Source organism: Cheilinus undulatus, linkage group 2, assembly GCF_018320785.1.
Source record: "Cheilinus undulatus linkage group 2, ASM1832078v1, whole genome shotgun sequence".
In the NCBI taxonomy this organism is placed as follows: Eukaryota; Metazoa; Chordata; class Actinopteri; order Labriformes; family Labridae; genus Cheilinus; species Cheilinus undulatus.
The window spans coordinates 51824111-51849672 of record NC_054866.1 but is presented as its reverse complement, the minus strand read 5'-3'; the positions used below and the strand labels follow the sequence as shown (position 1 = coordinate 51849672).

Sequence of the window (25562 nt, the reverse complement as noted above, 5' to 3'; positions counted from 1 at the left end):
TACATATTTGTAGCATTTTTATCAGTTATCAAACAAAGAACCTATTTATGCTTGAATTTTAAAATAGCGTAATGAGTAAAATTACTGTATTCATCTGAAACTTTACAATGAAAAAACAATCTTAAATTTAAACCACTGATGATACTGTAGGAGAGCAGGTGTTATGGTTTAACTGATGAACATGTTAATGGGTGGCTTTTCAGCTGAAAGTGTCACATTTTCCATTCTGTCTCATGTCTACTTAGAAGATGTAAATTTAATAAAAACTAAAAAGGGCTCTTTAAGTTTTGAATATTTGTTATTAAGCCAGATGCATTTGGCATTTAGCCACCAGTTAACATGGTTACATGTTAAACTATAACACTGTTTTTCGTAGTCTATAAGACCATTTTAAAAAGGGAGGCAGTCCAACGCTATACGACTGAACATTCGAAGGTCAAAAAATCTAAGTTATGTTGACATGATAATCCAAAACAGCCATTTCAGCCCTATTTTTCTGAGTTGATTAAACACATTTTTAGTTTTATAAGGGGACATATTATGAAAGAATCACTTTTTCAGGCTTTTCAGACAAAATTGAGTACCACCGTCCTGTCCACAATCCCCTCAAGAAAAAACAGAAAAATCCACAACCACACAAGTCCACAACCAGCTCCTCGGTCTTACCAGTGTTAATCTGGTGGTGGTTCCACTCGAACCAGTCCACAAAGTCCTGGATGAGTCCTCTGTATGACCGGTCATCCCCATCTGTGATGAGGCCGACGATGGCAGAGTTGTCAGAGAACTTCTGCAGGTGGCAGGTGGGTGACAGGTGGGAAAAGTCAGCAGTGTAGAGGGTGAAGAGGAACGGCCCCAGCACTGTTCCCTGGGGGGCCTCTACACTGCAGAGGATGGTCTCTGACACACAGTCCCGGGTCCTCACATACTGTGGGCAGTTGGTGAGGTAGTCTACAATCCAGCATGTGAGGTGTAGGTCCACTCCAGACAGCTCCAGCTTGTCCCTCAGGATGTCCAGCCTGATGGTGTTGAAAGCACTGCTGAGGTCCAGGAAGAGGACCCGAACAGAGCTCCCAGGCGACTCCAGGTGAGAAAGGTCTCGATGGAGGAGGAAGATGATGGCGTCGTCCACTCCGATGCCAGGCTGGTACGCGAACTGCAGCAGGTCCATGGACGAGCTCACCAGGGGGCGCAGGTGGTGAAGGACCAGCCGCTCCAGGGCTTTCATGAGGTGGGATGTTAAGGCCACCGGCCTGTAGCAGCTAGGGTCCTTAGGGTGTGGGGTCTTTGGCACGTGTATCACGCAGGACGTCTTCCAGAGGCATGGCACCCTTCCCAATTTGAGGCTCAGATTGAACAGATGTCCAATGATCCTGCTCAGCTGGTCAGAGCAAGACCTGAGGAGCCTGGGACTGAGGCCGTCCGGTCCTGCAGCCTTCCTGGTTTTTGTCCTCCTCAGCTGGTTCCTCACCTGGAGAGGTGTAAGGGACAGGTTGGAGCAGGGGGGCTGTGTGTCTTGGGGTGTAGATGGGGGGCTGGGAGGAGCACTGGGGAGTGGAAGTGGTGGTGAGCTGAATACTGTAGGGGGGAGGTGGGGGGGGGGACTTGGGCAGAGTGCTGGAAGATCAGAGGAGGGGGGCTGCTGCAGGGCTGACACAGCTGGGAGAGGGGCAGATATCTCCTCAAACCTACAGAAGTAGGTGTTTAGTTCATCTGCCCACTTTTGATAACCAGCTGCCTGGGATTTTGGCTCCTGGTGGCCTGAGATGGTTTTCAGGTCACTCCAAACTTCCCTGGTGTTGTTCTCCTGCAGCTGTCTCTCCATCTTCTTCCTGTATCTGTCCTTCCCCTCCCTGATCTTTCTCCTCAGCTCCTTCTGGGCAGTCTTCAGCTCCTCTTTGTTTCCCGACTTAAAGGCCCTCTTCTTCTCCTTTAAAAGAGCCTTGATGTCAGGATTAATCCAGGGTTTGTTGTTGGAGAAACACCTTACAGTCCTGTTGGATACGATGTTCTCCACACAGAAGTTTATGTAGTCTGTGATGCTGTCTGATAAACTGTCAATGTCCTCCTCATGAGAATCGCTGAATATTTCCCACACTGTAGTTTCAAAGCAGTCCTTCAGAGCCTCTTCAGCTTCACCAGACCACTTCTTCATGGTGCAGGACACAGCCGGTAGCCTGTTAACAAGTGGCTTGTATACCGGCAGGAGATAAACCAGATTGTGATCAGCTTTTCCCAGAGGAGGGAGGGGGGATGAGTTGTATGCCTCTTTGGTGTCGGCATAGAATAAGTCCAGTGTTTTATTGTCTCTGGTGGCACATGTGACATACTGGATGAATTTGGGCAGAGTGGAGGACAGAGAGGCATGATTCAAGTCCCCGGAGATCAGTAAGAGGGCCTGAGGGTTCTGAGCCTGCAGCCTGTTTACCGCGCTGGTGATGACGTCACAGGCTGCATCGGCGTTGGCGGAGGGAGGAATGTACACAGCCACAACAATGGCGTGTGAGAACTCCTGTGGCAGATAGTATGGCCTCAAACTAACCGCCAACAGTTCAATGTCCGGGCAGCAGTGCTGCTCTTTGATAGTGATGTGCCTGGAGTTACACCATCTATCGTTCACAAACACCGCCAGCCCCCCTCCTTTCCTCTTACGCTCCTCTCTGTCCTGTCCGCCCGTATCAGGGAAAATCCCTCCAGCGTTACGGTCGCGTCTGTGTGCGGTGCGATCAGCCATGTCTCCGTAAACAAGAGCATGCTGCACCACCGGAACTCTTGATCATGCTGGGTCAACTCCGCCAGCTCGTCCATCTCAGTGGGAAGAGATCTTACGTTCCCCATGATGACAGACAGGAGAGTTGGTTGATAAGCTCTCCCCCTGTCGTGGCGTTTGATCCCGGTGTGGCACCCCCGCATCCTCCTCCTTAACTCACGGGGGACATCAGGTCGCTCCTCCGGCCGCACAGCTGTGCTACGCAGGGCCAACAGCTGGTCCCTGCTGTAAATGATGGCCATTGCTGCTCACGGAGCCACAGACACAGAGAAAAAGTTGAGAAAAGTGATAAAAGTTGCACTACCGTGCTTTGTGTCTCGCATGCACTGAAGTTTTAAAACACACATACAAACAAAGTAGAGAGAAAAAAGAAATAAAATAAACATGAATAAAGAAGGAAAAACTCTGGAGAGTCCTCAGAGCTGCTGTAAAAAGCTACCGGTCAATCGGCGCCATCTTGAGAAACCCGCCACCAGGTTCGGCTGGCCCTCTCTGCTTGGAATAAAGTGCCATCCTCCTCTCCTGATCTTCATCTCAGCTGCCAGCTGAGATGCTGGATAGCTCAGTGGGTTACCCTGCTGACTCCGGTGTGGGAGACTGATGGTTTAAATCTCAGGCAGATCCTTAACGTTGGATTAAAGTGTCTGGAGTTCCACATCCATTTCCTGTCAGGGGCAGAGTCAGACAGCTCATTAACATTTAAAGCTACAGGCACAGAAACAGCACGTTCTGAGAAGGGCTGAAACAGAGGGGTTTTTAGACATGCAAAAATCCAATACTGGCGTATTTTTTCAGCAACAAACTTCACAGGCATGCTTTGGGGACCCCTGAGACCAATATAAACTTGTCTTAAAGGGGTAAAATATGTCCCCTTTAAGTAAATAGAGAACATTGAATCATTCCCAGCGTTTATTTAGAATTAGACACAAATTGTTTGACAACCATCCCTTACTCTGCAGAGTTTTCCCAGGTGCCTTTGGGAAATGGACACTTGTGCACCATGACTGAAGTTACTGACTCAGAGAAGTCCTACCTGTAGGGAGCTTCTATAATATACAGTGGAGGGTATACTGAACATGATGGAGGAGGACTTCCTGGTGCAGTTTGCACTTTTCACTTATTGTCACTCATAGTCCCATAAAGTCAACCAGCTTAGGTGGCATTAATGTTCAAGATTGAAATATGAAATACTGAAATATTTTATGCCCTTATTTCTTGAAATGTTGATGATAATGGCTTACAGAAAATGAAAACCCAAAATTCAGTGTCTCAGAAAATTAGAATATTACATAAGATCAATAAAAAAAGGATATTTTAAACAGAAATGTCAGGCTTCTGAAAAGTATGTTCATTTCTATGCCTTTAATACTCGGCTGGGCCTCCTTTTGCATGAGGTGTGGCATGAAGGCGATCAGCCTGTGGCACTGCTCAGGTCTAATGGAAGCCCAGGTTGCTTTGATAGTGGCCTTCAGGTCATCTGCATTGTTGGGTCTGTTGTCTCTCATCTTCCTCTTCACAATACCCCATAGATTCTCTATGGGGTTCAGGTCAGGCCAGTTTTCTGGCCAATCAAGCACAGTAACACCATGGTCACTGAACCAGCTTTTGGTACCTTTGGCAGTGTGGGCAGGTGCCAAGTCCTGCTGCAAAATGAAATCAGCATCTCCATGGTGCTGTCAGCAGAAGGTAGCATGAAGGTCTCTAAAATGTCCTGGTAGATGGCTGCGTTGACAATTACTTTTTCACACAGGGCCAGATAGGTTTTGTATCCCCCCCCCCCATAAATAAAATCATATTTAGAAACTGCATTTTCTACTTACTTGGGTTGTCTTTGTGAGATATTAAAATTGGTTTGATGATCTGAAACATTTAAGTGTGACAAATATGCAAAAACAAAATCAGGAATCAGAAAGGGGCAAATACTTTTTCACAGCAATGTAAATATAAAGGCTACATACTGGAATTCATGGTGGTCAAATATGATCTGCTTTTTATGAAATAAAAGAGGAAAATAAAAGATAGTCTGGCTCAAACAAGAGAGAACATTAATGAGTCCAGGTCCAAGCACCAGTCCTGTTGTTAAACTGGGTGTGCGTGTGTGTGTGTGGGTGTGTGTGGGTGTGTGTGTGTGGCAGCTGCTGTAGTCAGATTAGCAGCTCCTTTCATTTATTAGCTCTTTGTTAAGAAAAGCTTTCAGGAAGTAAAATGTTAATGAATGTCAATGACTGGCAGCTCACACACCCACACCAGAGGAGAAGATGCTCATCACTGACGGGGTCTCTAAGGTCACGAACGGATTCATTCTGTTACATACAGTGTCTATAAAATATTCACCACCTTGGATGTTTTACCTTTTTACTAATTTTATTAATCAATCATGGTCAGTATAATTTGGCTTCTTTGTCTTTTTCATGTCTTTAGTAGAGTCACCTTTGGCTGCAGTCACAGCTCTGAGTCTGTGTGGATAGGTCTCAGTCAGTCTGTGTGGCACCAACGACCATGCCACATTCTCCTAAATCCCCTTTCTTCCCTATTCTGACGATGTTTGAAATAGAGCTTGGCCATGTCTACACACCTAAATGGATTGAGTTCTGCCATGTGATTGGCTGATTAGCCACTTGTGTTAAAAAGCAATTGAACAGGTGTACCTAATAAAGTGGCTTGTGAGTGTACTCTTCAATAACCTTCTTTTAAAAATTGCTTGGAGAGTTTTCTTTTGTCTTCATGGTGTAATGGTAGCCAGGAATACTGAACGAAACATTATACATTACATTACTAAACATTATACTCTTTAAATGATTGTTTTTGATATAATTAGGGAGTAAAGCTGTTAAAGTGGTGCTGCCAGTCTACAGCACCACATGTGCACACAGTGGAATAGTTCATTGGGGGATAAGCGAGAGAGAGAGAGGAAAGAAGCGAAATCTTTAATTGATGCTCTAATATGAATCGGTCCAGTAATGAAGTGAGTACAGAGCAGTGTGGGCTGTGAGCGTCTGTTAAAGACTGATGAGCTCCAAACATCTCTGTCTTCACACAGTAACTAAAACACAGCTGGATGCTGGCAAACAGCGCTGCTTTTAAAACACCTGAGGAGGTGGTGTGATTGTGGCAGGACAGTGCTGAAGGTCCAGGTGTAAAATGCAAGGCATGCTACCTTTATAAGTGTTTGCATGTTTTATCACTGAGACTGAGCAGACCTCGGCAGATACTTTAACTTCCTTTTTAAAAATCCTCTTTAAAGAAACACTAATGAGCACATTCACAAAAAAAACTTCACTTTGGTTGTCAGCAGCTGCTCGGCTCACTGCTTTAAAGGCTTGCATGAGAAAAATCTTTTTACATCTTTGAATAAAAAAACAGGAAAACTGCCCTAGATTTGTCAAAGAACTAATAATAAGGTACATTTGAGGTGTTTACTAACCATCACAAGAAAAACTGATAGTTTTTGTTAGTTCTGTCTTCAGAGTGAGAGAGGAAGGTGAATCTGCAGGTGTCTTCAGTCTCTAACAGGAAGCTGTGATGATGTCACATACCTCTCTGCCTAGTTAAAAAGCGAGCTTTCCTTTAATAAACAGGAAACAGCTGCCATTACTGCACCAGCGGTCTCAGCCGCCACTTTACCTGTCAGCCAATCAGATGCCAGCGTTTCAAATGGCTTCAATAAACTTTAATGAGCTTTAATTACAGCTGAGAGCTTCACGCCGCCTTTTAACTTTGTGTGTATGTGAATGGCTGCTGATGCCTTTCTTCAACACTGAGAGTCGATTCATTGAGAACAAAAAGACGATGAGTCAGCTGCTTTATACAGCAGCATGCTACCCCGCCTCTCACTCACAGTTGGGACAGGCTCCACACCCCTGTGACATCAGCATTGGTGAAGGTCAGAGGTCAAACTGCCATCAAGTGTCTGGTGCTATTTTGAACATGTCTGATAACCTACAGCCACAAAGCCTGCGTGTCCATCAATACAATCAATACAGCCCACATGTGAGAGTTAGTGAGGTCCTGGTAAAGCTCTGTGACTGTCAACTAGGCTGAACGATTTGCCAAAATAATGAATTTTTTTAAAGACACTGAATTTTGGGTTTTCATTATCTGTAAGCCATAATCATCAACATTTAAAGAAATAAAGGCTTGAAATATTTCACTCTATGTGTAATGAGTCTATATGATAGATGGGTTTCATTTTCTGAAATGAGTGACAAAAAATATTGAACTTTTTCATGGTATTCTAATTTTTTGAGATTCAGATTCAGATTCAGACGTATTTATTTATCCCAAAGGGCAATTCAGTTTTGCAGTCTACTGAGACCATACATACAATCACAAACAGCAAACAGAGACAATAAATAAAAGTCAGTACATGACAGAGATGCTCACTGACACATCGACCCTCATGTGACCCTTTTAGTGACAACACACTCAGGGTCAGGCAGACTATAATGCACATTTAAGAATAGCAGCAGATAAAAGAGAACATAAATAAGATACCCAAAGGTGCATTGCAGATTACATTAGAAGTTTACATTCATAGCATGTATGGATGTACCTGTAAATGTGATTTTTTTTTCTCCAATATTGTGATTGCAATTTAATATTTTATTAATTTTAGGTTCCTCATCTACTGTTCAAAACATAAGCAATAAATCATTCTGTATCATAACCAGCACAATATTGAACTAGAATGGCCGTCTGAGGCGGCAGACCCACGCCTAAGCGGCGCCACCGAGGAACTCACGCTCCCATTGATTGGTGTTCAAAATTCGAAGTGTGAGAAAAACCGAACGGGTGTGCGGATCATTACCAAAATCTAATCGATTCTTCCCTGTCACTATTCCAATATTCCCTGAAAGTTTGGTGAAGATTTCCGTTCTCAAGTTATCTTGTACACATACAAACAAACAAAGAAACGAACAAAGATATGGAACCCTTTACATAACCCCCTGTTGATTTCATCGGCGTGGGTAATAAATCAAACCAGGGATGAAAGATTCACATAGCAAAGTTGATATCCATTTATCATCTCTATATTTTTAGGGGTGATCATTTTTTTGTTATTCTCATTTTGAGGAAGAAATCGTAAACATAAACAGGAAAAGAAAGATTTTTGTGTAAACTTTTTGAAATAAAAGACACTTGAATCTGTGTGCATCAGGATAAGAACATAAATTTTATGCTCCAAAATTCAGCTTAAGGAAATATTGCACTGCAATTTGAAAATTGCAGCAGGCCATACTGCAATTTAATCTAATTTGCATTTAATTGCCCAGTCGAACTGTCAGCCAAACTGACCTGGGTAGGGGCGGCGCTCGGTAGCAGCTACGTCACGTGTTTTGTTTCTCTGATTGGCCCGTAAAGATATGAAAGGCAGTTTGTTCATCCAATCACCCTCCAAGTTTTATTTCAAAGGCTCTGCCTTTTCCAAAGCGCTGTCTATGAGTGGTTTACCAGATGGATGTGTTTCACATCAGGTTACCTGAGATTCTGATGTTGTAAAATCACTGAGTAATCATGTTCAACAATCCTGATCTAAAATCGATCAAAAATAATCATTATCATGATTTTTCCTTCAGGCTTGATCAGCCCTGCTGTATGTTCTTTATCGTTCATAAACATCCTACAGTTCATGCCCTTGTTTTATAACTTGAATCAATATTTGTAGAACCCATTTTAATAATGGTCAGTTTCACTGAAGGATTCTGATTTTGGTTTATGCTGGTAAAACATTAAAGTGAGATAATCTGAAGTCAGAAAACAACTGATCGTAAATAATGGATTTCAAAGAAGAGACTTGCATTGTGTGACAGAGTCAGAAATAACTTGACACAACTGCAGCCACCATCCAGACCTCAGCAAAAGAAAATCCTCCTGAGCTGAGGGTGGATAAGTGTGTCTAACGCTGCAATCCATGTTTAAGAGTTTAATGCTTTAAAGTAGGCAAAGATTTGTGTAGCAGTAAAAACTCACTTTAATATTTATCCCCCCAACTAACGCTCAAAGTCACACACCTGTGCAGGTGAGTGTGATGAAGACTTCAGTTCATAAACAAGTCAGAATATTTGTACAGGAGCTCTGGGATTTGGTCTCTTTAGCAAAAAACAAACTCAAAGACACTTAAAAGGTATTTAAGTGACTGTATTTAAATTATGTTTTCCTCCTTTTTATCTGTTTCAAGAGGGAAAAAATAAAGCCGTTGGGACTCTATAATCAGTTTATAATCCAATCAAATCAGACTGAATGGTTCCATATTTGAATGAATGGTCTGTGAATCTGATCATAGCCTTTGAATGGAGATTTAAATCAATCATCCTGAAAAGGAGAGATTCACAGCCCTGATATATTTAGTAAATATTTTGGTTGAGGGTGAAGGAATCTCTCTACTGGTGTAAATTAAGTCAGTGGATCCGTGGTTAATGGGATTTCTTTGTGGACATCAGAAATAAGCTACAGATCGGCTCCCACTGAAGTGACATTTAATAACTTTCATGAAAATTACCACTACAGTATTATTTGTTTATCCTCAGTTTTGAGGGTAAACCTGCTCTGGACTGCAGTTCCCATAATTCTTAGGGGGTTTGTTGATTTAAAAGTGAGGTAAAACTTCCCTGTGAAGTCAGTGAGTTAGATGTGGGCCACAGATAAATACACTTAGATGCTGCTTTGGTTCTTCTGACATGCGTCTACCAGGCCTCCATTTAGTAGGGGTGTAGCCAAATGAGCCAAATGGCTAAAAATGAATGTAAGTCTATGACAACAGGAGGTCTATCCACCATTAAAACATTCACACGTTGATGAAATGTCCATTCATTTTACAGCTGTTTGTGTTGTCACACACACAGAAGTATAGATATGATTCAGGGTACCTGATAAAAAAAATGTCGCTTATTGTACTGTAATGCTTAATCTTATATCAGTTATGAATATTTTATGTGTGAAAAGATGCTGTCATAGACTCCCATTCATGTTGAGCTGTGGAGACTCCTCCAAAAAGGAGCCCATCTAGACAAATAACATGATTTTTGTCTTATTCAGTTTTAGTGATAATTCATTTTTGTCAAACCATACTTTTATTTTACTTAATTCTACTAAACTAGGCACTTTACAAACATTGATATAGAAAATAAATAGTTTCGGTCCCAACACTGACCCCTGGGGGACACCACACACAATATCCAGACATTCTGATGAACAGTCTCCCATCTTCACATGTTGGTGCCTGTTTCCTAAACAACTCTTCATCCAATTCAAAACAACAGCCCCGATCCCGTACTGCTCCAATTTGTAAATCAATATGTCGTGGTTAATGGTATCAAATGCTTTTTTTTTTAGATCAATAAATACTCCTGCTGCATATTGCTTTTTATCTATGGGATCTGTAATAGTTTCTATGAGTTCCGTTAAAGCCAGTGATGTTGAGTGGTTTGATCTGAATCCATAATGACTGCTGCTGAGTAAGTTGTGTTTTTCTATGAAATTGTCTAATCTATTGTTGAAAAGTTTTTCTAGAATTTTTGTTTTGTACAGCGGTGTTACTTTTGCTAGTTTCATTTTGTGTGGAAATTGCCTGGTTTGGAATGATAGATTGAAAATGTGAGTGAGTGGTTTAGAAATCCCAACAATGACTTTTTACTGTTTTCATATCTCTGTATGTCATGAGAGTCAGTTGATGTTTTGTTTTAACATTAATTAATGGTATCTGTAATTTCTTTTTCTACTATTGCTCTGAGAAACATAGAAGAAGGATTCCTTTCTATGACCTCCTCATTGTTACTTCCACTCATTTGAAGAGCAGGGATTTTTTTCTGCCACATTTACAAAGAAATTATTCAACTTATTAACTACCTCCTTCGTGTTATCAGTGTTTTAATCATTATCAATAAAATATTTAGGGTAATTAGTCCATCTAGAGACATTTTTTATATACTGTTCAAAATATTCCAAATACCCTTTAATATTATTTTGTTATTTTCTAATATTTCATAATAATATTCCTTTTTACGTATTCTCATACTCGTTAACTTATTTTTATATTTCTTATATTTATTTTCAGCTTCTGTTGTTCTATGTTTTAAAAATTCTCTATATAGTGTATTTTTCTTTTTACAAGAATTTTGAAGTCATTTTGTGATCCACTGATTATCTTTATGATTTTTTTTTTATTTTTTTATATATATTGTTTGATTGGAACATTTCTTTTAATCATAGAATACAATAAAATGTTTAAACCCTTAAAGCCTGTTGTATTATTTTTGATACATTTTTTTGATAACTCTATCTAATCAAAATGATCATAAATTACAAAAAAAAAAAAAAAAAAAAAAAAAAAAAAATTCTGAATACAATCTGGTAAATGATAAAAATGCCCTCAAGTGGATTATCAGTTATCAAAAACACCTAATGTATGATATAAAAAAAATATATATGTTAAATTTTATGGAAAATTTTGATTTTTGGAGATTTCAGTAGAAATGGAAATAAATATTTAAGTTCCAAAAAGTTAGAATTTTCTGGCTATAATTTGTGTTTTGGGGCTTTAATGGGTTAAAAATTCTTCACTTTTTTGATGTCTTTTTCTTTATATATTGGTCCCCAGTCTTGTGCCAGCAAATCATTCCTTAATTTATCCAGACTCTTCTGTCCTCACCCATCTGTATTTTAGTTTGATGTCCTGTTGGTTATTTTTGTAGTTATTGTTGTAAACTGTGAAAACTCAGGTGGTCGCTGTTATCACAAACTAACAGTCCGATCACTGTGTTACTGTCTATCTGATTTGTGAAGATAGTATCAGTGAGTGAGGCACTATGGGAAGTAATGCGGCTGGGTCTGGTGATTTTAGGGTTAAACTGTATAATGTGTTAATAAATTCTTCTGCCATTTTGTGTTGATTTTGATTTAGTAAGTCACCACAGATAACATTTTTACTTGTTTGTGAGAAATGTTCCTCCACACAGTCCCTGAAAAAACTATGTTTGAACCTGGTGTTCTGTATATACAACTCACAAATATATATATATATATATATATATATATATATATTTTTTTTTTTTCCAATAATGTTTCTTTTTTGGCTGTGAATATCAGGATATATCGACTGTTAAATTTGACCATGTATACTGATAAATGAGTGGAGTTTCAGGCTGGTCCATTCATCCTCATTCTTTAAACTTAAGAGTGGATTTTAAGGAAAAAAGTGTTTCTTTTTTCATCCTCAAACCTTAAATTGTGTTCGAAGGACCAAATTTGTAGCTATGTAAAACATATTTAAATATCGGTATTGGCCAAAATGAATCAGTAAATTTCTTCATATCAGATATCAGTAAAAATCCAATATCCTGCATCCCTAGTATGAAGGAGAATACACCACTCAGAACAGTATAAAGGTGCCTGTGCAGTAACAGAGTTTATGAAGATGCATGCTGTTGTTGGTTATGAATATTATTAATATGGAACTGCACAGTATTAATGTGTAGTTGGTGTTTTCTCCCCAGCCTCCTACACTACAACCTTTTTTAAACTCATTTCACAGAGATCAATTTTCTTTTTGAAACGAACAAACAAACAGCTGTATAGCTTCTTTAGCTGAAATAAATGACTTTTTTTTTCAAATCAACCTCAACATCACCTATATACTTATAAACAATCCTGTTTGACTCTGTCTCATACAGAAATACAGCAATACAATAAAAAACCTGCTATTGTCCATTCACCACACACTACCTTCTAGTTTAATCCTCAGTGAGATGTTGTAGACAGGGTAATCATTGATTTACATGCATGTGTTTATAAAAAACACGCAGTGATCCTGTAGCTCTCTGTCTGTCTTTCAGAGTGCAGCAGGCAGGTGTGTGACATTAACATCAATGTTCCCTGTCTGTAGACAAACTATGACTGGACCTCTTTATAGAGAAAAATCAAGATTTATGAATAACATTTTTGGTTATGTTTAAATGATTTTATTTTGTCATGGTAACCGCTCCATAAAAAATGCATCTTTGTCACATAATACTACATATGAACAGGTAAAATACATTTAAAAACACCAAAGAGGACATACTGTAAAACTTAATCATAATTATGTCATGGTGAATGCATTGAGAAGAAGACCTCCAGCCCCCTTTAGCTGGTGGTGACAGTTATCAACTATCAAATGTCAAGAAAAACATCAAAAACACAGTTTACCTCTAAACTCCATATTAATGCAAAAATGTATATTTATATATAATATGATTACATATGATGTCATATATAACAATTATGGGAAATAAGTGTGTTTTGGTCAGTAATTTAAAAATTAGCTAATAAAGAAAACATTATAAAATCAGCCATTAAAATAGTGATATAATCTTTTTTCCCCATATCACAATAATTCTAAGAAATTAAAACTTAAACTTTAGCAAACAACCCCTTGATGTGTTTATAAACTTCTTTCATTTTCAGTCCATATATAATCGGATTAAAGAGAGGGTGATACAGCAACAGCTGCAAGGTCATTATTAAACGTGCAGTTTTAGAAATATGTGACTCCAGTCTGACTTTAAAGAATTCATAAATGACTGACAAAAAGAAATTAACCAAAACCAGCAGGTGAGGTAAACACGTCTGAGCAGCTTTCCTCCTGACTTCTCCACAGCTTCTGTAGGACACTATGAGGATCTTTGTGTATGTGAAAATGATGTAGAGTAAAGGACAAACTCCAAGATTTAGAAAGATTATCACCCCAAGTATAGTAAATACACTTGAGTTCACACAGTGAAGCTTAAACAGAGAATTGTTGCAGAAGATTCCATTTAAGACCAAGCTGCAGAATTTACTTTGTGCACTTAATATAGTGAACCCAACCTCCTGACCAGCAGGCAGAAACCAAGCTAGGACTAAGAGAGCAATAACAGAAGTTTTCCTCATAATAACTGGATACTGCAGAGGTTTACATATGGACACATATCTGTCAAAGGCCATGGCTGACAGCAGTAAAAACTCTGAACCACCTGAAGAGTAAGACAGGAAAAACTGAAAGTGGCACATTGGATGTGATATGACCTGTGTCTCAGATAAAACATCAACCAACAGCTTTGGGTAGATAGAAGTGCTGAAGAGAAGAGAGTTGATTAGCAGTGCTGCAATGAAAATATACATGGGTTCATGCAGGTTTTGGTGAGTCACAATCAGCCATACAATAGTTGCATTAAAGCAGATGATTAAAATATAAACAGTGAGAATGATCAGAAAATAAACATAGCTATATTTCTCTAGTCCTACATACCCACCTAGAGTTATATACGACACATTCATCTCTCTGTTCGCTGAGTGTAAAAACTATCCTGAATCTCTGAAACATAAAGGTAGGAGTAAAAGAATACACCCTGGATCTGATTAAGGAGTTTCACATCAAGAGCATTTAACAAAATAAGACAAAACATGAAAGAGAAGTAATACAACCTGTTAATGAATGTCACACATTCTCAGCACCAAGACCTGAATGATGCAGACCTCACTCACTCACTTTTATCTCTAAGAAAGTTCCCTGTTTGAGTCTGTGGGATGTTTTCATCAGGTAGTTTCATCCTCCATGGATCTCATTAAACATGTTGACTACTTCAGGAAACTCTAGAGGCCTCCATGTGTTGTAGCTGATGCAACTTTATGTTGGGTGTTTGCCCATTTTTAGATTATTGTCTAATAAATTCTATCTTATGATAAAAATTGTGTCCCTGTCTTAAAATGCAAGAGGTCCAAACAAATTTTGGCCCGCCATTACAAACTATCCTCCCTCTCAGCTTCATACTAATGATATAAAATACTTGCAATGTTTTTTTTTGGTGTCCATGTGACAGTGGATATTTATGTTGGGGGCTTTGTTATCTCTTAAATCCTAGAAGGTTTTGATCAACAGTGCTGGAGAAGTAAAACGGGTAAAATGTGACAGCTGTCGATCACGGGCATGCATGTGGCGTCACAGTCAGTGAGCGTATCATCAGAAAGCACATGACAGGAATAAGTCAGGAATAACCGGCCTTACTTCAGCTAAAATATTCACTGTGGGAAGTATAGATCCTCATTTGGTGTAACGTGTACGGAAACGTTACTAAAGGCTCTGCTCGCAAGGTCAAATATTCTCCAGGCCCCTGATAATAGAGGAATTCTAATAAAATGGCTGTAATCTCTACATGGTGAATGCCATATTTTTGGGAAACTCCTTTTATGTATGAATTATGAAATCTTCAGTCTGGAATCTTTCCTTACGTTTTTATTTGTTCTTAAAGCCGGGTGTACACTGTGTGCTTTTCCTGCGATTTAGCCACGAATTTGGAGTTGCACAACTCGGGTGTCGTTTCTCGTGCTGTGTACAGGGGCATGCGACGGCCGACCACAGCCCGTCATACGACCGCACGACCTGCTCCCGACTGGTCATGAGGATTTCTGGCATGTTTGATATTTTGATCGTACGACTCCAGACATTTCACAGTGAGAGCAGAAACGCAAGCAGAATAAACAACTTTGGGGGATTGTTTTCCTTTGTAAACTGTCAGACAACATCCTAAATTACCATGGCAACAGCTGGAATGACTTTCTGATGCATCCCGCTACGATAAAGTAAATAAACGAGCAGGAAATATTCCTATCCGCGGACATAGCTGACACAGACAGTGATGCTGTTTGTGATAGCGGGAGAGAGCAAGAGCATGAGTGAGAGAGAGAGCGGGAGAGATAGAGGGGGGAGGGAGAAAGCATATGACTGGAAACGCTTCATCCTCAGACCCTGAGACTTTTTAAAAAAGGAAACTCCGCAGGTTTCTGTCACAGTCCGTCCCGACTTCAGTCGCACAGTATGAGCACTCAGGTCTTGCACGACCGTCAGATCATACAGGGTGAGCACACAACTCGTGTGCGATGGTCGTGCGTTATAAACGATTCAGTCGTCCAGTATGAGATGACATTCTACCACGACTGTCGTATGGTCAGCTTGAATTTGCACAATGTACACCTGACTTAAGTCATGAAAAATTTTCCCCTTAATTTTCCAAGGAGATTTCCACATGTCCATCTTTTGGACCCTTTGAAAAATACACCACAGTACAAGATCATTCCATTTTTCACTGCCTTACCATAAACTCTGTAAACAACCACAATAGCTTCTCTTTTAAATGTTAGTATTTTCAAAGAATGGGCTCTAACCCTCAGGCCCTCCTAGAGCCCTTTTAGGGCTTTTTAATTGTATTTTTTGCTCTTACTTTGGCAGTTATCATGCTAAGATGATGATATTTGACAAAGATGTTCATTTTTTAATGAATTTTTAAAAATTTCATTATTCACACTATGTTGACAATATTTTCACAACACTCTCCCTCCTAAAGCCCTTTTAGGCCACACTGACTACCATTAAAACTACTTATTTTCATTCCACTGACATTGCAATACAGAAATAAGACATCCTGTTAATTCCTCTGTAATTACGTCATTCCGGGGTAAAAATATTTACACACAAAAACTTTTTGCCAAATTTTGCCATTTTTCAATGTTTGAAGAGAGGCATTGTGGGGGATATTGACTTTGTTTGAACTAATCGTAAATAGCAGTGGAAAGACTGTGATATTTTTATTTTTATTTATTTATTTTTCTGTAATTACACAAGACGTTATAGTCTGTCAATATCAGTGTTAGTGCTAATCATTGATCCAGACTGATAATCCCTGCACAAAAGAATCCACTTTGCATTTATCAAATAGAAAATAATTCTTGTTTTGTGTCAGAAATTGTGACATTATGTAATTAAGCTGGCATTTACAGGGTTAAAACTGAAAATTAATTCACATTTGCTATACATGATAAGGACTGGAGTTAAGGACCTAAAATTTAAAAAAGTTTTTTTCTTTCAGGTTTAATATTTTCAAATATATCCAATGTCCTTAACCCTTTAACTCCTGAGCCTCTGGACACGTTCTTTTTTTTTTTACTTTAAATGGCACAGAAAGTGTCTTGTAAGTGCTTTTGCCCATTATTCCAGAGTACTTTAATATCTGGCAGTTGTGTACAATGTACTGCATGTTTAAAAAGTGTTTTTTTTTTTTAACTGTTTAAATTAAAACTGAGTTTTCTTATTTTAACCATAAAAGGCCCAGAAAATGTCCTGTGAGTACGTGCTTTTGCCCATTTTTCCACAATACTTAGAACTTTTAATATATGGCAGTTATTTACATATTACTGCATGTTAAGTGTTTCAACAGTTTAAAATGAAGAAACACAAAAAACAGGAGAACTTCATGCTAGAATCTTAGTGGGAAAAGGGGAAATTACAGAAATAACCACATGCTGGCTGTAAAGCACAGTTTCTTAGCTTCAGAAACTGTTTGAATTTTTCCGATAGCACAAACGTCATGCAATTATGGTCATGTAAAATGTGCTTCAACAGCGTGTCGTCGTCGACGCGCTAGGAGTAAAAGGGTTAAAGGGCTTTAAGAGGGAGACTGATTTTTTTTTCAATTTTTGTATAACACCCCCCCCCACACACACACACACAAAAATGTAATAGTCAGAAATAAGTGTTAGTGCTAATCATTGACATATCCCAGACTGATAATCCCAGCACAAAAAAATCTGCTTTGCATGCATCAAATTTAAAGTAATTCAGTTTTTTGCTTTAAAAAAAAAGTGGCATTGTGTAAATAAACTGGCATTTATAGGGTTAAAACTGAAAATTAATTCACATTTTCTATACATGACTAAGACTGGGGTTAAGGACCAAAAGTTTTTAAAAAGTTTTTTAATTCATTTTAATATTTTTAAATATACCCAATGTCCTGTAAGGGCTTTAAGAGGGAATGTGTGATTTTCTTAAAGGAGGGCCGGAGGGTTAATGTCAGAATATCCTAATTTAAAGAATGCACGAATGCAGGCCGAGGGACAGAGAGTGAAGCACGCTGGTAAGGAATCGATGTGAATGAAGGGCAGTTAGTCCATTAAAGTGTAGGTAGACCTAGGGCTGGGTGATATATTGAGTATACTCGATGTATTGGCTTTTGCCACACATGATGTATAAAATTACTATATCGCGAGCATAGAGCATAAATTATGTGGAAGTTTTCAGCCATCAGCGTGCATTTCTCCCTGGAGTTTCTTTTCTCCCATTGTTCATGAATGCATCTCTCTCACAGCAGAGCGTTCACTCCCCCGCCCATCCAGAAAACTCTCCTCCACACATGCGCGTTTTTGTATTAGTGGAGGCAAGAGAAGCATGGGAGAGTGAAGGAACAGTAAACAGAGCGGTTAGGCGAGTTAGCAGTGAGTTAGCAATGTTTGGAGACGGACAACAAGACACCACGCTGGATCTGTCATCTGGCAGTGTTTCAGCTTTAAAAAGGAAGAGGTCGAACTAAACATGTTATTTGTTAAAATATTCTGCAAGATGACGTCGAGAAACGGTGGCAGTAACACAACACATCGCTAAAGACATGAGCCCAGTGTAGTTGAAAGAATCAAAATTAAAAATCTCATAAAGACATACCACCCAAAAAATGTGATTTGCCTGGGCGTGAACATTTTGCTGAAAATCCCAGTTGTACATGTCAGAGAGAAGATGGCCCAGCACTGGACAAATGTGATCGACTTCTCCACAGCTGTGGAAACTTATCTTATTGACTAAGGTCTTAAAGATGCTCTCATTAGGGGTGGGAAATAAATCCCAAATTAGATTAACTCTCAATATAGCCTGACTCAATTTTCAAATCACAGAATCTGCAATATTTCATTTAACCTGAAATTCATGTCAAAATAGCAGTTTTAACCTTTTTTGTTTGCAGCAGAGATGCTATGCAGGACATATCATGCAATCATTCTAGTGCTATTCTTCTAGAAAAGTCTGTAAAAAATCCTATTGTCGTTGTAGTACTTTGTTCTTATTAAATATGAGAATGACAAAAACCCTTCAATACAACAATCCAAATCCAATTTTCAATATGAGTCAAAATCATCAGAAAAAGATATTTTTAAGTCTTAACTGCAGGTTTTCAGCCTGAATGGTGGACTAGACTGCAGGGTTTTGGCCTGAATGGAGGACTAGACTGCAGGATTTTGACCTGAATGGTGGACTAGTCTGCAGGGTTTTGGCCTGAATGGAGAACTAGACTGCAGGATTTTGACCTGAATGGTGGACGAGACTGCAGGGTTTTGGCCTGATTGCTGGACTAGACTGCAGGTTTTCAGTCTGAATGGAGGACTAGCCTGTAGGTATTTAGTCTGAATGGTGGTCTACACTGCAAGGTGGTAGCCTAAATGAAGGACTAGACTGCAAGTTTTGGCCTGAATGGTGAACTAGACTGCAGGGTTTTAGCCTGAATGGAGGACTAGACTACAGGGTTGGGGCCTTAATGTTGGACTAGACTGCAAGGTTTTGGCCTGAATGGTGGACTAGACTGCAAGGTTTTGGCCTGAATGGTGAACTAGTCTGCAAGGTTTTGGCCTGAATGGTGAACTAGGCTGCAAGGTTTTGGCCTGAATGGTGAACTAGACTGCATGCTTTTGGCCTGAATGGTGAACTAGACTGAAAGGTTTTGGCCTGAATGATGAACTAGGCTGCATGCTTTTGGCCTGAATGGTGAACTAGGCTGCATGCTTTTGGCCTGAATGGTGAACGAGACTGCAAGGTTTTGGCCTGAATGGTGAACTAGGCTGCATGCTTTTGGCCTGAATGGTGAACTAGGCTGCAAGGTTTTGGCCTGAATGGTGAACTAGACTGCAAGGTTTTGGCCTGAATGGTGAACTAGGCTGCATGCTTTTGGCCTAAATGGTGAACTAGACTGCAAGGTTTTGGCCTGAATGGTGAACTAGACTGCAAGGTTTTGGCCTGAATGGTGAACTAGGCTGCATGCTTTTGGCCTGAATGGTGAACTAGACTGCAGGGTTTTTGCCTGAATGGAGGATTAGGCTGCAAAGTTTGAGCCTGAATGGTGGACTAGACTGCAGGTTTTGAGCTTTCCCTGAGGTCTGAGGTCTCACCTCAGGGAAGACCCAGAACTCGCTGAAGGGATTACGTATCCTGTCTGGTCTGGAAACGCCTCGGGATCCCCCAGCAGAAAATGACAGATTGAACTGAGTGAACTGTCTGTGAGAGGACAGAGCCCTCAGTCTACACTAACTTCTGATTAGAGGTTAATGTATAAAATGATGCGTTTTCCCTTCACTAATAAAGCTGCTGTTGTTAGGTGAACAAGCCAGTACGCATCTGAATGTAGCGCACAGGTCTGATATGACACGGACAGCCAGACAGCCATGTGAAGGAGAGACAGGGGAGAGAGAGAGACAGGAGCACATGGGGAGAAGATCAATACATCCGGCAGTGCATTTATTTTACGTGTATGCATTTATGTGTAGAGTAATGACACAATTTGGTGACAGATGTTATGTTTGTATTATTTACCATTTAACTATAATAGTGCTGATGTTATGATTACACTGTGTTAGAGAGAAAAGAGGGATTTATTCATTTACATTAGCTCTATAAACATCAGAACCCAGTGTGATAGTGGAATATGGACCAAACTCTAACAGTGTTTAATGAATGCCTAATAATGTTGGAAATATTTTCTTTTTACACTGAGTAGGACTGGAGTGTTAGGTCTGAACTACATTTATATATTGGCATTAATATCAGCTAAATTTAATTTGTAAAAATCGCCATATTGGATAAACCCCAATATTGTGCATTCCCAGTCAAACTAAGGTAAAGAGTAGGGGTGACCTAGAATAGTCTGGGATTCGATTCGATTCGGAGGAGTCTGATTCAACTATGAACCTCATAGCTGAATGTTGTTATGTAACCAAAATTGTACCATTCTGACTACATGGGGCTGCCAAGCCTGAGTTTCCGTTAGCTGGCATTTGCTGGTCGTTGACCGGTAAAAAGGGCGGAAGTCCGGCAGATAAAAATATAACTAGTCAAAATGTCCGGCAGAAAACATGCAAATGACCAGATAAGTAAATACTGAATACTTGCATATTATATTTTCTGTAACCTAGAAGATATGTTGTGAGAATGCGTTAATATAAACTAAAAGTTGCCTAATCTTTTTACATCTACTGTTCTGTGGTGCTGGGGTGGTTTATCTCCTCAGACAGCAAACACATGGCTAATTATGTATGCACGATGATGTCAAAGCAAATCTATCTCTCTGTGCAAGCTCAGTACTGCTGGGGACTATGCAGGGAAAGTTTGACCAGAGCTGTCTGGTAAAGCAGAATTTTAATCTCTTTAATCTCTTTTAATCTTTCCTGGTCAACCAAAGGCTTAATATCATCAGTGGTATGGAGGGATTTTATGTCATTGCTGCGAGTAATGAAGAGGCTGAAACAAAGGGAATTGTATAGCTGAGCGTCGTAAACACCAGTGCAGCAGCAGAGAGAGAGGACTACGCCGAGCAGAGTTGTAGTGACTTCAATAAACTACCTATGACCAATCCTCAGACAAAATTGGGTTGTAGTCAACACAGAATCACATCGTGCAGAACGGCAGAGACCGCTTTGAGCTGATAACGAAGGCTCTGTTTCTCTTCAGAGAGGTTACAGTTACATCATCATGAGGACTGATATTAGCAGCTGATGGTAAGACTCATTTTTCATCTGAAATGTAGAGTTCTAACGCAGTGTTCAGTTAAGAGAGCACTTTTGTTGGGTGTTGAGATAGGTCGTTGTTGTCGGTGGAGGATGGTATTTGGCTGTTGTAAGCTGCAAAGTTATGATAGTGGCCAATGTGCTAACAGGCTAACGGTGCTGATGTGAAGCTAACTGTTGTTGTTTATGAGTTTAACGTGGGCATATATTGTGTAACTGACTGCGTGTGTAAGGAAAAGTGCGCAGCTTTCATTTTGATACTTTAAACCACTTACACACAAAAAAAAAAAAATTAAGAGAAAGATTTATGGGTTTTGCTGTTGTTAATGCAGCAAAATAATGTTAAAGCAAATGTCTGGTAGTTGTTCTAAATGGCCGGAATTCTTGAGGACTGCCGGTCATTTTGACTGGGGACAAAAAAGTCTAGTGGCTAGTAGTTGACTAAAGGCAAAATCTGACGAGTCAGATTCGGCTATGAAAAACCTTAGTTGTTGACCCTCCTAGTATGGAGTTAAGTACAAGTTTTATGTTCTTATGTGGGCCTTTTTTTTAAATGGATTTCTTGCAGGCCAATTCAGAAGGACCAAGGGTCACAGTAAGCCCATGGACCATAGTTTCCCCCCCCCATATATTTACTGATACTCAGAGTAATAGGAAAATATTCCTAATATTATTAAAGAATTCAATAAACGCTGTTAGAGTTTGGTCCATATTCTACTATCACACTGCTGCAGATCACTTTCTCACCATTGTATCAGCAGCGGAGCGTGGCCGCTCACACTCCAGACATGCAGGATTACGCATAACATTCCACTTGAATTTACAATGTGTCAGAAATATAAGACAAAAGAACTGGGCATGAATTTCAAATCTCAATTCAAAGTGGAGTGAAGTTTTTGTGATCACAAGTTAAACCTAAAGTCGCATCTGCGCGCCCGGCATGAACATACCTCTCCCACTTTTATTCCCACCTGTGCTATGAGGGGAGAAAACATCTTGGCACAGATCAATTTTCTTGTAGCATGTGAGACATATACATCACACTGTACAGCCCTGACCTAAAATCTTCATTCCCAGGATCTTTACTTACCGTCTGTGCCAAAGGTCAGGACTGAACTGGGAAAAGGCATTTTAATTTACTTCTCCCTCTCAGAAAGAGTTGAAACTCAATGAACTGATCTCATTCGACACTTTTAAGAGAAAGTTGAAGGACTTGGAGGCAGACACATCTGGCTGCAGATGCTTTGATTAATTCTCAATTATGGCTGATTCTGGTTCTAGTTGCTGCTTAAATTGTTATTGTGCAGTGTTAATTTAGTCGACTAAAACTAAAAATGTACACCAACAGCCTTTTTTTCCATGACAAAAACTAGACTTCGACTAAGACTAACAAAAATAAATCTGTGATGACTAAAACTGGCAAAAAGGAAGTTTCGTTTTCATCAAGATGACTAGAACTACACTAAAATGTAATGCAGTTTATGTTGGACATTCAAAATCTGTGATATTTCTCCACTTTGGTTGAATCTGTCAAAACACAATGCAGCTGTATCTATTCTCCCTCTCAGCTGTAGAAAACAGGGACCCCAGGTTAACCAGGGCGCAGAGAACACACTACCATGATTTGGTACCAGATTTAGACAAGAGAATAAATGCTTGGACTAAAAGTAAAGACTAAAATGTGAGGACTTTTATGGACTAAAACTAGACTAAAATGTTTTGGAGTTTTTGTTGACCAAAACTAAAAGAACAGAAATGACTAAAATTGACGAAAATTAAAATACATTTCAGATAGAGACTATAGCTGTGTCAGAAACCACTCACTCATTCCCTACTCCCTATCCACTCTATAGTGAGCAGCATATAGTGGACTATTTAGTGCATTCACTGTAAATACACAAAACGGTTTCGCACACTACGCCAGTCGCAGACAATGGCGTCATCACTGTCTCACAATTGAAATGTTTAGCAACAACGGCTCATAGATTTTCATTACAACAGCTGAGGATCGACATTAATGGTAGAATTTCACTGATAACTGATACAAAATGTAGCGTTAAATAAAAGAAAAGGAAAAAAAAAGAATTAAATTTTTTTTGATATTACAAGAATAAAGTCATAATATTGGGAGAATAAAGTTGTAATATTATGAGAAAAAAAATCATAATATTATGAGAATGAAGTCGTAATATTACGAGAATAAAGTCAAAATATTATGAGAAAAAAGTCGTAATCTTGTGAGAATAAAATATTACAAGAAAGAAGGTCTGCCGGGGCGCCACCTCTGTTAAAATGAGCAATGTAAAGCATCTTGTGAAGCTATACTTTAGTATCGGCTTCACAAATAAGAAAATACTTCTTTTCTTCATCTTTTGGCACATCAGCATCAAATTATTAACAGAATCAGGACAATACTCCGTCGTAGATCCACGGCGCCACGGCAGACTGTCTTTCTTGTAATATTTTATTCTCTTTATATTATGAGTTTTTTCTTGCAATATTACGACTTTTTTCTCGACTTTTTTCTCTCGTAATATTATGACCTTATCCTCGTAATATTACCACTTTTTTCTCGTAATTTTATGACTTTATTCTGGTAATATTACGAGTTTATTCTCATAATATTACAAGTTTAATCTCGTAATAATACGACTTTATTCTCATAATATTATGACTTTTTTTCTTGTAATATTACAACTCTTTTCTCATAAAGATCTAGAGAGGGCTATTCACTGTTTTGTAACGTCACGCCTGGACTACTGCAACTCCTTATTTCTTGGACTTAGCCAGTCAGCTCTGCGCCCTCTGCAGGTGGTCCAGAACGCAGCTGTCCACCTGCTGACTGGCAAGAAGCGGCACGACCACATTACTTTGGCGTTCAGTCCCAGCTAGACAAGTAACCTTGACTTTTATCTTTTTATCCTTTATCCTTCATCTTTTATTCCCTGTCTTCTCTTTTACTCTTCCCTTATTGTTTTTAATCTTATTCTATTTATATTTTTATATATGCGTTTTTAATATTTGGTTCTTTTTATTCCATTATTGTTTTTATTATCATGACTGTTTTTTAAGTGTATGCAAGATTATATTGTACCACTGTACAGCACTTTGGTCAACCAAGGTTGTTTTTAAACGTGCTCTACAAATAAACTTTGACTTGACTTGACTTGATAATATTATGACTTTTTTCCTCGTAATATTACGACTTTATTCTTGTAATATTACGAGTTTATTCTCATAATATTATGAGTTTAATCTTGTAATAATATGACTTTATTCTCGTATTATATATAAAAATATATATATTTTTTTTTTTTCTTCGTGTGGCCCTAATACTCCGTCGTACCCTTGACACTGTTGCACCATTTAAAACAAGAAAATGGAAATCTCAAACCTCACCATGGCTAAAAAATCAGTAATGATATAGAAATAAGGAGAGTTTGCAGAGGGGTAGAGCAGAGATGGAAACATGATAAATCCAATATATCTTTTCAAATCCTTCTTCTCTTCTCCATCTACATGCTCCCGTTAGGTCAGATTATTCAAAAACATAATATCTCTTTTCACCTTTGCGCAGATGATACCCAGATCTACCTTCCGCTTGAAGCCAACGACCACAACAAATTACACAACCTCAAAAACTGTCTCCATGATGTAAAAACCTGGATGGCAACTAACTTGCTTCAACTAAACGAGAATAAAACAGACATAATCATATTTGGTCCACTGACAGTATCTCATCTCATCTTGGTCCTCTATCCCTCTCTGTTAAACCACATGCAAAAAATCTTGGTGTCGTATTCGATTCAGGTTTAAAATTTGACAAACAAATCTATCATGTAGTCAAGGTTAGTTTCATGCACCTCCGTATTATCTCCAAACTCAGACTGATTCTCTGCATCTCAGACTTAAAGAAAAAATAATCCACACACTTATTTCATCCCGTATTGATTACTGTAATTCACTTTATTTTGGCATCACGCACTCCTGTGTATGTCAGGATGTCAGGAAATAATAACAATGCTGCAAAAATATTGATAACCTTTTTACTTCATATCATGATTATTGTGATAAGGAATTTTCTTTAAAAATCTCTAACACACAGTAGGAAAGGTTCCACATCAGCTTTATTTTCAAATCAACCTGTTAACATTGTTTTATTTATTTTCTGAAGGTTACCAGTAATAAATTA

At 39.0% G+C, this 25562-nt stretch overlaps 1 protein-coding gene across 1 annotated transcript; it reads right to left on the bottom strand.

Moving 5' to 3' along the window:
• Nucleotides 1-13153: 13153 nt before the first annotated feature.
• LOC121517153 (olfactory receptor 13C2-like) lies at nt 13154-19342 on the bottom strand. The gene is made up of 2 exons (XM_041798712.1): nt 19333-19342; nt 13154-14061 (listed from the first exon to the last, which is right to left on the bottom strand). Exons 1-2 carry the CDS (start codon nt 19340-19342, stop codon nt 13154-13156), a joined length of 918 nt encoding a protein of 305 aa, XP_041654646.1.
• Nucleotides 19343-25562: the final 6220 nt, after the last annotated feature.